At 44.4% G+C, this 11,295-nt stretch overlaps 2 protein-coding genes across 6 annotated transcripts in view; one reads left to right on the forward strand and one right to left on the reverse strand.

The window, feature by feature from the left end:
* Positions 1-258: 258 nt before the first annotated feature.
* On the reverse strand, positions 259-8,449 carry LOC125004726 (SWI/SNF-related matrix-associated actin-dependent regulator of chromatin subfamily E member 1-like). Of its 5 annotated transcripts, XM_047579582.1 has the most exons (11): positions 8,023-8,449; positions 7,316-7,366; positions 6,774-6,817; positions 6,380-6,484; positions 5,495-5,575; positions 5,040-5,171; positions 4,641-4,812; positions 2,610-2,782; positions 2,394-2,495; positions 1,622-1,883; positions 259-1,536 (listed from the first exon to the last, which is right to left on the reverse strand). In XM_047579582.1, exons 2-11 carry the CDS (start codon positions 7,320-7,322, stop codon positions 1,331-1,333), a joined length of 1,284 nt encoding a protein of 427 aa, XP_047435538.1. In that variant the 5' UTR covers positions 7,323-7,366; positions 8,023-8,449; the 3' UTR covers positions 259-1,330. The 5 variants fall into 5 exon arrangements, with proteins under 5 accessions (XP_047435538.1, XP_047435539.1, XP_047435540.1 ...); XM_047579583.1 differs by lacking the exon at positions 8,023-8,449 and having other exon boundaries at positions 6,386-6,484; positions 7,316-7,465; XM_047579584.1 differs by lacking the exon at positions 8,023-8,449 and having other exon boundaries at positions 4,683-4,812; positions 7,316-7,465.
* Positions 7,462-11,295, forward strand: part of LOC125004724 (zinc finger protein Aiolos-like) — a 31,654-nt gene continuing 27,820 nt past the window's right edge. The window contains exons 1-2 of the mRNA XM_047579580.1: positions 7,462-7,584; positions 8,935-9,028. The gene's annotated coding sequence lies outside the window, so the exon portion shown is untranslated. The remainder of the gene's footprint in view (positions 7,585-8,934; positions 9,029-11,295) is intronic.

Here is an 11,295-nt window from a genome sequence, read left to right on the forward strand (position 1 = left end):
AATATAATATCTCTGCGCGCATTTGGATATCCCTACAACCAATCGAAGCACAAAATCAGCAGTTTGTACTCATTTTGCCATTTTGTCATAAACCAATTCAACTCCAGCTATAGAAACAAAATTTCTGGATGGGGAAGTTGTGCCAGCTCATCCTCTTAGCAGGTGTTCACTTTCACTACTGCATCTAATGAGGAAGTGTATATTTCTATTTTTCACTGCAAGATTATTTTTCCAGAAAAACAAACAAACAGCGCAGAGTGAAATTATTCGAGGGTAGAAAAATTTATTGGTATAAATATGCAAAAGGAAATTCATTTAAGACTGCATGTTTATGACTGTTCTTCAAGCTGTTTTACGACAACATGAAAATCCATGTTAAAGCAAACCTCGTTACACTGCGTACACAATTACGGTACATTTAAAAGTTTTCCTGCTCAAAACGGCTATATTGATCATAACACAGTAATGTTCTAAGCGTACTGCTTTTGATTTGATTGACAGCTAGCATACTTGAGAACACTGGTAGTTGAGCATTGTACAGCATTGATGATGACGATGACACTGATGATGATGTACCCACGGATGGACTGGGCCGGGCCCAGGGCACCCAATACACAAGTATAATAAAAATGCTGATAATAAATAACAAAAATAACTACTACTAATGACTAACTCCTGAGACAATACTGCCACTGTAATACTGATACAGAAAGTAAACAAATATTCTCCTGGCAAGGAGATGGTCACCTAGCTCCACTCTTCACAAACTTATTTTTAGAAAATTGCAACATGCAAAAATAACAATAAAAAGCAACAATGACACTACAATACAATAAGGACAAAGTTAAATATAACACTGAGTAATGTTTGTTTTAACATTTTTTTCTTCAATCTGGGATCTGCCATAGTGCTAGAGATATGTATCGTTATGTGCTGAAGAGGGCCTGCATGGATTCTTCTTCCAAATGGCTCTACGGCCTGTGGAGAAAATATAGTGCTTTCACATGGGCTTTTGTGGCACACGTTAGCGTTAGCAGCCATTGATTTTAGACAGGATCATTGCTTTGTCGGCTTTAAGTTTTTTTGTTTTTTTTTTGTTTGTTTTTTTTTGTGTGTGTTCGGCTCCTGTCTGTGAGCCTCGGTGTTCAAACTCTACTAAAACGTCATCCCCGCCTCAGGTTTGTTAAACCCCGAGCTCGTCTGCAAGCTCTTCGCACGCTTTGACAAACTGCGATGATAAACTATGCAATATCTGAAATCGGAGGGTCGAATCAGTGGCCGGCGGACGCAAAGGTCAACCCTGCACTCCGCAGACAGTGTGGTGTTGGACTCAGTGGGCCGCTCTCGCCCTGCTGGGCCCCTCTGGTGGCTCACTGGTCGCGGCATCTTCGGTCTGAGCGGAGGTGGTCTCCGAGCCCGTGTTGCTGTCGCTCGTTCCCTCCTCCATGGCCCCCTCTGGGACGCTCTCCTTGTCCTCCGACGCCCCCTCCTCGCTACCTGGATGGGCGTCGAGCTCCTCTGAGGCCTTTGTCTTCGCTGGATGAAGGGGAAACACAAAACGACACGACGTTAGAAGGCGAGGTCCCGGGAGAGCCGCTAAAGCCACGAAAAGAGGAGTCACCTGGTTTATCTGTGGCGCTGGGCTCCGTGTCCTCGCCCTCCTTGTTGCTGCTTTCACTGAGGGGATTTTGCTGGGACTTGTTGCCATGTGTTGCACAAATGTGCTTTTCTTCCTCTGCCAACACACAGGTGGGGGCCTCTCTTGCACCTCGTTCTCCTGCGTCTTTCTCACGTTCTGCCAGCCGTTTGCGGGCAGCCTCTTCTGCTGCAGCGATCTCTGCAGAAATCTTCTCCATGTCCACTTCCACCTTCATGCAGCACAGCTGAAAAAAAAACCCGTAAATGGGAGAATTAATGTGGCGAAGGCCACATGCACTCTTGCACACATGCTGCAGGTGGTGGCAAGTCTGATTAATTTCCTGTCACAAATGTTTGCTGAACAGTCGTGTGCCGGCTGCGCACCGGAAGCCACCAGAAAATGTAAATGAATAAACAGTTCTGTCGACTAAAACAATGTTTCGGTGCTTGTCAGGTGTTGAAAAAGATGTCAGTGAAAGGACGGGGGTTTCCTCCTGCGAAGGATAAATGGCGCCGCCTGTTGTGAACACTGGTCGGTGCACTCGGCTGCACCCTAGAACGACACTTATTGTGCAGGCTGCAAATTCTAAATGATGACAGCTATATGATTGCCAGAACATGTGGATGGAGTTAGCCGCAGCTGGTGGCTGAAAGGCAGACGGAGCCTGGCACACAACCAGAGCTGCACACTACATGTAAAACGAAGCTTGCGTGCAAGTGAGCAATGACCAGGCTTGACGTAAAAGATGCCATACCCTTTTAAGCTCATTTGTGAACGACTCTGTGGCCTCGATGAATTTTCTTTTCTTGTCCTGGTGGCGGTCTTCAATCTGAAGCAACTCTGCCTCCAATTTTCTCTGCGATACGAGACACACAGGCACCACAGTCATTACCTAATAAGCCAGCAAAAAACAAATCTGCCGATGTCCCACGCGAGCGCCGCGTTCGGGATTTTCGAGGACCGGCCGTACCTGATGCACCATCAGAGACTGGACCTGGCGCTTGAGGACCTGCATTCGAGCGGTGGTGACGACGGACCGCACGTCTGGGACGACGCTCTCGCTGAGGATCTCGCTGATCAGGCGGTGGTTGCGCTGGAAACGAGCCGCGGCCGAGTGCTTTATAGAAAACCCGTCGTCGTAATCTGAAGACAGGAAAAGCGTTCTATCAATCAACGCCGGCCTGATTTGTGTACGAAATATATTTGTATACAGAAGGGGTCGGAATGTGTTACGCAGACTTCAGAGTCATCAGCGAACTACTACAGAAGATGTGATACACAACAAAATCACCCAAACACTGCTGCATGATGACACTGTAAACATGAGAAGGCCATTGCTCAATATTTACACAGAGCTGGAGTTAAGTATATGCCATTATGTCAAAACACATCCTTAGGCAAAGCAGAGCCATTATCATTAGGTGAACGGGACAAGCAGTTAATTATAGCTTGGTGCGAGTGGACAGATGTTTCTAGATGTAGTCCCCGGTGGATGATGATGCAGTGAGGTAAAATCCAAACACAGAGCCCTGACACAAGAATCGCCACTTCACTCTTAATTCAATTAAGCCCAGATGGGTTTTTATCTGTACTTTTTATTTCATGATTATTTATTCCAGTGAGCGTTTTTGGGAGATTTTAAAATAGAGAAATGTTCGTGTGAATGCATTTTATTTGCTCAGGCTTTTCAGAAGAATTCAAATCTCAAATCATTCCCCATAAGCGACAGCCCCGAAAAAAAAGAAAAAAGAAAAAAAAAAGTAATTTTTGCAGCGTGCAGTTTTACTGTGGAAACCAACAATAAATGTTACACGTCACAAAGGATTTACGACTTAACTATTAAGTGGGAGTTGATTTAACAGAAATTAAATGACGGCTATTAATTTGAAAAAGATGATCTGAGCCTTTATTTGGTTTCCCGGTTGTTTTTCCATTCAGCAGGGAGGTTCCACGACACACAAGAACGGCTCCCTTTCGGCTTTGTTGTGGCAGAACTTTACCGTTTAATCACCGGGCCTCGTCACCGCTCTGCACCCCGCGTGCGCATCTTTGAAACCTTCGAGAGTGCAGAAATGAATCTCCTCCTGCCGTGTTGAGAGTTTCAAAGGTGCTCTGACAGGTGTTTTAACACCAAAACAGGAAACTACAGATTCTGAAGGTTTTTCTGAGAGAATCGAGCTGCTCCGAAGTTCACAAATTCAGCAGACTAGCACGTGGGGTATGTCTCAACACTGAATATTGTTCCAAGTCATTTTCATTCCAGATTTTAAGTAAAACCACAGCACTTCATATTAAAATGTTTGTGTTCTTCTGTTGTTTAGCGGCAGTGTTGAAAATAACCAGGACACAAAATAAACCACGTCAGACCCCTAATTTCCTTCTGACTTTGTATCTCCGTGAGCTGAGCCGGTATAAGCAGCAGCTTAGAGGAGAATTACTTTAAGATTTAATAAAGCACAATCACAACATGTAGCCGCCCGGAGAGTTAAACCTCGTTTAATCATTGCTGTACGTGCAGTCTGTTGAGAACACAACCCACTGGGATACCAGCTTCGACATTTTCATGGTCTGGGGTGTTTCTAAATAGCAGCTGTTTTATCTGTAGCTTTCCTGTAAATCCTTATCTTCCACCGTAGCCCGGCCAGACCCCAGACGAGCATAATTTCCTTGAGGTGGGTGTAACTCAAACGTCTTCTTCTGAATGTAAATTTTGCAATTACATCTGAAAACCAATGCCAAAAATATCTGAGAAATGTAAACACATGTGCAAAACAGAGGCAAATTTTGTTCCACTTCGCAGCTGAAAAGTAGCAGAAGTGGCATTGCAAAGGTAGCATTACCAAAAGTGTGGACGGTTGTGGCAGTGTAGGAGGAGAGAAAAAGATAACACATTCTCTGGGTGTGCGGACTGGCAACGCTGTGTGGTCGTGCAGCAATAATTACAGCTCTGTCACAGTGCTCTAAACCTTGGGAGACAAAGCATTCAGCTGAGGGGCCTTACCATCTGGATCCTCTGCTGGCTGGATACTCATGTAAGGCTCACCCTTGTCCAGTCTGGACTGCCTCTGACGACTCTCCTCTTCCAGCGCTGCCTCGGCCCGGCTTTTTGCATTGACGTAGGCCAGGTAGGCGGGCGAGTTGTGATAGGCCTTCATGCTCTCATTATACTCAATCTACGGCGGAAGAGATGACAGGAATGACAAGGAAACGGCGAAGACGAGCAGGCACAACAAGTGGACCATTGATTGTATCAACTACGACAAGATAAGGAAAAAAGGTTTATTCAGGACTGTTAGACAGGAAGGAATGATGACTGGAGGGACCCACAACAGTTGGGGACACATGTACTGGTCACCCGTCAGAAAACCCCCCATAAACATCCCCTTGTAAAACAACCAACCTTCTCTGCTTCGTAGTCATTCAAATAATCCTGTTTCTCCTCATCAGTGAGGTCCCTCCACATGCCACCGATTATCTTCCCAATTTCCCATAGCTTCAGATCAGGATTGGAGGCTTTTACTTGATCCCAAACCTGGTGATGAGAACCAGACATGGGTGTGGGGTTGGGTTGGATTGGAGGGGCTATACGTGGTTATCTCTTAGCAGAGAGGTCACAAACCAGAGGAGGCCGTGTGCTTTAAGCTCCATCTCCAAGCTGATAAATCCCACTATGTGATGTGAGGAAGTCCTAGCTAAGTCTTGGCTTAATTTGGCTTCACACCTACCTCAATAAATAACTGTGTGGAACAAACAAATGCATCTCATTTTGTAGAATATCTTTACATCAAAGTACTGGTGTCTTCGAGCTGAGCACATGGTGATGCAAAATGCAGCAAAAACGCACTGTGTACTTACCTTTCGACTATATCTCATATACGGCATCAGTGGCTTGTCAGGTGGCTTGGGTGGCTTTGGAATATTTATTCCAGAGGAATTCTGGTAAAGAAAGAAAAGGTCAAGTTGAGGCGTGGCTGCCATTGAACAACCACATAGACTAAGCTAAACAGGGACTTGTGTGACTACATGCAAGTTCATGGTTATGTAATTTGACAAATCAAAAAAAAAAAAATAAGACTAAAACATAAGACGGTTCAAAGCAGGAGTTCTGACTTCAGTTAACTCGAATAAAGCAATGGCCGTTTGAGACATTAAGTCAGGAGCCCCACACAGTGCAGTGGAATAGCGCTGACTGTGGAAAAAAACAAAACAAAAATCTCGCTTAAGCTGAGATTTGCCCACAGCGAAACATAATGCCATTATCAGAGTCAGCCAACCACAGCTTGCATGCAGCGACTAAATTACTGCTCAGCAGCCAGAGCCATGCCAAGCAGCTAGTCTGTAATGCCATGGTAACACTGATGGCATGGGTTACTTAACATGGCTGTCAGAAATGCACTTTGAAAGGCAGGTGGTATCTGAATAGACACAGATGGACTCTCAGCCAGTTTGCACCGCGATGGAGGCGGCAGAGGGAGTTTGCAATGATACGTGTTTCAGATTAAGAATCAGTAATGGAATGACTGCTCTGCAGCGATTGCAAAAATACATCTCATTTGCTCTGAACAAGGCTGAGGTCAATATTGTGGAAAGCCGGAGAGACAGAATGCTTGCACAGGCTTCTGCAATGTCCTCATTTGACTAAGCAAGCTGACGGTTATGTGAAACTCTAGTGGAGGTGAGCTGGTGTTAATTTGCCCTCTGTTTTCAGTCATCTTGCGTTGTCTATGTTAATATTCATACCGTTACCCGACTGTTGCTGCTTTGGCTCCCTCCCAGTCTGTAGTTGTTGTAGGCCAGATGGCTGTATGGGTTATACCCCACAAACCCGGTAGTGTTGGGCATTTGCTGATGGAAACAAATGAGATAGAAACACGGATGAGAAATGACACAAAATAAGGAGGGGGGGGGGGGGGGGGGGGCAAGACAAAAGAAAAACCAGTGTCAGAAGCTGAGAAAATGCAATATAAAGAAACTTGCATTCATGCTGGGGTTATAAGTAGAAAAAAAATATTTTCAGAAGCAGTGGTGTATCAGCAGCACAAAGTCTACATGACTAATAGGAAAGATATATTTTGATAACTATAATGAAAAGTCTCCAAACGAGCCAGGATTGTGGCAGTTTAGAAATACTTACAGTCGTGGGGGCTGGAGGGGGTGGAGGGGCATAGGATGGTCGCTCTGTTATGAAAGAAAAATTGACATGAAACAGCATTTACAATCTTCAGGCTACTTTCAAGTTAAATATCCCCGTCTGTCTTATTTTATTCGGGAAGAAAAAGTCATAAGACATCATTGTTATTATAAAATATTATTATTTTATTTATCCTACATATGGGAAATTCATTTGTCACAGTAGTGCAGAATTATACAACAATATATATTTGTAATTTGAAAGAATATATAGAGGAAAATAGAAATATAGAGTGAAATGGTAGTTAAAACTGCTAAAATTGCTGAATATAAAACAATTGCTAAGATTATAAAATGCAGACAGTGAGGCAGGTTGACAGTGAGTATAAGTGACACATTTAATATTGCGGTGTTGTGGTTATAGAGCTTGACACCGATTTACTGGAACACTACGCAATTTCTTTGAATATGCATTTTGATATCATCATATGCAAAGTACTTGCAAGCGCAACTATCGTGCGAAAAAAAAAAATGCCAGTTCCTTACTTGACATTGTTGAGGTGATGTAAAGGTTTCAGTCTATTCCAGACATTGGATCTGCAATGAACACGTTTCAGAGAAGAGTAGGGCAATATCGTGGCACAGATGGCATGGATAGTGTTGGTTGTTCATACAAAGAATGAAACAAAGAAAGGAACGATAGCGGTGATCGTCGGAGAACAGGGCAAAGCTAATGCTAACTAGCGTTAGCTGATTGCGACTATGTAGCAACCTGTAGAAAGGAGTGAACATATATTAATAACAGCCCATTTCATGTAAGCAAAAGAGACAGTATCAGAGTCGGTGTAATTTTGCCCACGGTCTCGTTAAATGCTTTGTGTGTTATGACAAGATGAAAACGCTCTGGGGTGTTTGACGGTAGCTTTGACGTTTGTTGCCAGGTTTGCTAGCCGACAGCGATAACACAGCCAGCGTGTGTTGAATGACTTTAATTACAGCTGTGCTGTGGTTATTATATATTATTAGCGTGGCTTTCATCACACGCATTTTTCGCTTTAAGTAACAGCGGGGTTGTGGCTAGCTAGCTAGGTGGCTAGCAGCTTAGCCTCTTCAGTGAAAAGAAAATGAAGAAAACCCCTGTGAGAAATGATTAGCATGCAGCGTCTACAGCGCGTCTACAGATGTAAACATTCCCATAGGCTCTGATGGTGACAAACGAGCATGTATACCGAAGCGATGGCCAGAAAACTCACCCTAAAACCTTTAGTCCCCCACCACTGAGTGTGTGCGGTGTGGCTTTGACAGGGAAGGCTAACCAGCCAGCTCGGACTATCAGTCCCCACAATAAACGAATGAAATGGGGTCCACTCGTATGAATCCTGTAGAATCTTCCAGAATTGCACCCCCACCCTCTCCTTATTACAGCTGTGCTTTTGCCTCGATGCTGATTCGCATCGCCCTCAGCTGTCAGCGAGTGCTGCAGCTCTCACACGCTGCTATGACAGCACAAACATATTTCTATCCACGAACAGCCATTCAAGGCAGTAAGAAAACGTGTAGCACCAAGGCAGCGGTGCTGGATTTGAGTCTGCACATGTGTTCAACCATAATATAGCGTCGTGTAGCCCAGTTACTGTTACAGTAGCACGGATGCAGCAGCGTTGACCCACACTGTTTTACAACAATACAAAACTCATCATGTCAGTGCAGGTGATTTGCACCCAAGGTTGTAATCTTAAACTATATATATATATAGAGAGAGAGAGAATTTTTAAAACTTGCTATTATGTCACCATACCATGAGTTGCATTATGGACTCTTCACATGCTGTAAGCGTTTTAGAAATTCCAGGTAGCCCCATCCCCTGCTCCATTGTTGTTAGAACTGAAATAGTTTGCATTCTTGTTCACATTGTTTGAGAGCTGCCCAGGTCAATAGTTGTAATAGTGTGTTGCCTAGAGATAACAATCCAAAGCCCACAGGAATTAGCCTACATCTCGGTCCATGCAGCCTGAATAGTACTTGTTTTGGATTTGTTAATTGATTGTGTTCATTGTGACCGCTATTCTGTCTGTTTACACTGCACACTTGAGAGCTTATTTTATTCTGCTTGACCTGCCTCCTGCACAATATGTGTTCAGACACCGTTGTGATCTCATCTCCAGGTGTGGCGCTCTGCCTTCTTTGCATACACCGGACTGTGGCCAGGAAGCCGTATGGATGGGACGTGGAGACACCTGCGGTGGAGAACATGTGGAGGTAGGCTGGAGGTCACATGCCTCCTGTAAACTACTGTGTAGGCTTAACACCGACACGGGGCCTCCCAGGCACAGCTGTGGGATTGTAGATGGCCAGGGGCAGAATGTTCTGTGGACATTTTGAATCAATCAGAGGAAAGCTGTCCTTATAATGTATATTCAGACCCCCTTCTTAAGCCCGCAGAGCTCTCCAAAATGGACTCAGGCAGTGGAACTAAACAGACTTGAAAGTTTACTCTGGTGGCGGTGGTAGAGATATTTTTAGAATCTGCTGCAGTCTGATTTTAGTGATGTATCTTTCCAGAGGTGTACGTTACACAACTGCCTTGAGTATTATCGTTAACCTGTCTGTCTAACTAGCAGTCACAATAAATTCAGGGAAACAAACCTGGATTAGGATGTGAAAAAAGGGTGGTCTGAAGGCAACAATCGATGGCCTTATTCAATTCCAGTGTCCTACCAATCAATCACTATCAGTGGAATGTGGAATTTATTAGGCCTTTTAACTATTTGATGGACATAAAAAAACTTTCTTGCACATGTTGATTGTTGCAAGTCTAGATCTACGTGAAGTGCAAGAAGATGCACACTTCTACGTTTACCAAACCATGGGTCGAGCAAAGGATCAAATCACAGAATGTGCATTTGTTGTTGCACGTCATAAAACTTATGTCCTGTTCAGCCCTTGCGTGAACATATCTCCTGAACAATGCCTTCGCAAGTCCATCCGACCACCCATTTTCTTCTGCTTGTCCAAGATCAGGCCGCGGTGGAACAGGGTTGTTCCAGTGTATCCCACAGATACTTGATCAGTTTGGGATCTAGTGAATTTGGAGGCCAGGTCAACACCATGTTCTGTTCTTCGTGTTTAAAATTGTTTCGTAAAGGTCTTAGTTTGTATGCCTGTGTCAGGCTGCATCCTGCTGGGAAAGGCTGCTGCCATCAAGAAGTGTCTTGGCTATGGGGTGGTGGTGCCTGGTCTGGTCTAGATGGGTGGTTCATGTCTAAACACAATCCAAAACCAGTGCCAGGTTCAAACATTTTCCAGCAGGACACTGACTTGTCACGAGATTAGTATTATTTAATTATTATTAATTAATTTAATTATCTTGTCAGTAGTTTTAATGTTGTTGCTGATGCTCCTGCAAGTTGCTGTGCCCAGTAAACCTTCCAAAGGAGGTGTCCTGAAGGCATCCTAAGCACCTTAGCTGGCCCCCTTCTATGTGAAGGAGCAGTGGCCGTACTGTGAGCTGCCTCTGGATGTCCGAGCTCCTTAAACTATCTCTGGCTGAGCCCAGCCGCCCCTCCAAGGAAACTCACTTAAGCTGCTTGTGTTCTTGATCCCATTTATTCGGGTCACTGCCTCAAAAAACCATAAGTGAGTGTTGAAACCAAGATTCACTGGTAAATCAAAGGCTTTTTTTTTACCTTCAAGCTCAGCTCACTCTTTACTCTGGCAGTACAATATAGTGGCCACATTACTGTAACTGCCACATCAAACCGTCCATGTCTCACTCTATTTCACCATCACTCGTGAACAGCACCCAGAACTCCCTAGCTTGGGGCAGGAACTCGCCACCATTTTCCAGCAGAGGGTCATGGCTTCAGACTTGGAGGTACTAACCTTTCTCCCTGCCGCTTCACACTTGGCTGCAAACTGTCCCGTTGTGTGCTGGAGGTCTCGGTCAGACGAAGCCAACAGAACCACATAATCTGCATCTACATATGGGCATCAGTAGGTGAAGGAGAGAACCTAGTCCTGCTGACCTCTGAGAACATCAAATGTCCTGCTTAAAGTATTCAGATTGAATTTGTATGATCCAATATTGGTCCACATTTGGACGTGTTAGACCTAATTTGATAATGTATGGTATGGGTGTGTTTAGAGGTTTCCAGGATTCAGTTGTAATCAAGTAATCTTATCTATATAAGTTAGGGAAGTTAGGAGAGTATAAATAATAAAGTGTGCGCTTTACAGACAAAGAGGCTTCACAGCTTGTTCCAAAATATACATCATGTCCCCCAGTCTTCGTGTCATGACGCACACACAGCAAGCAGCTGGTCGTGCTTCTGGTCCAGTAGTAGGTAGAGATCCAGAGACAGCAACTGTTAAAATGTTCTGCTGCGCTCCAAACGATGTCAGTGTTTATTTGCATACAGAGCCCAGATCTCAAGTGCTGGATGGAGGCGCATGCGAAGATTCATTGTAAAGTCATGTGTGACCACAGGTACTCAGAGCTGGCCACTTGCGTTTGGATTGCTTAAATT

This window comes from Mugil cephalus, chromosome 2 (assembly GCF_022458985.1).
Source record: "Mugil cephalus isolate CIBA_MC_2020 chromosome 2, CIBA_Mcephalus_1.1, whole genome shotgun sequence".
Classification (NCBI taxonomy): domain Eukaryota; kingdom Metazoa; phylum Chordata; class Actinopteri; order Mugiliformes; family Mugilidae; genus Mugil; species Mugil cephalus.

Bases quoted from the DNA above. Each gene is read 5' to 3' on its own strand.
- LOC125004726 (XM_047579582.1), bottom strand. The intron at 5,576-6,379 runs GTATGAATATTA...TTTCTTTACCAG, and splicing joins GCAGCAACAGTCGGGTAACG to AATTCCTCTGGAATAAATAT. The intron at 5,172-5,494 runs GTAAGTACACAG...TCTCATCACCAG, and splicing joins ATATGAGATATAGTCGAAAG to GTTTGGGATCAAGTAAAAGC.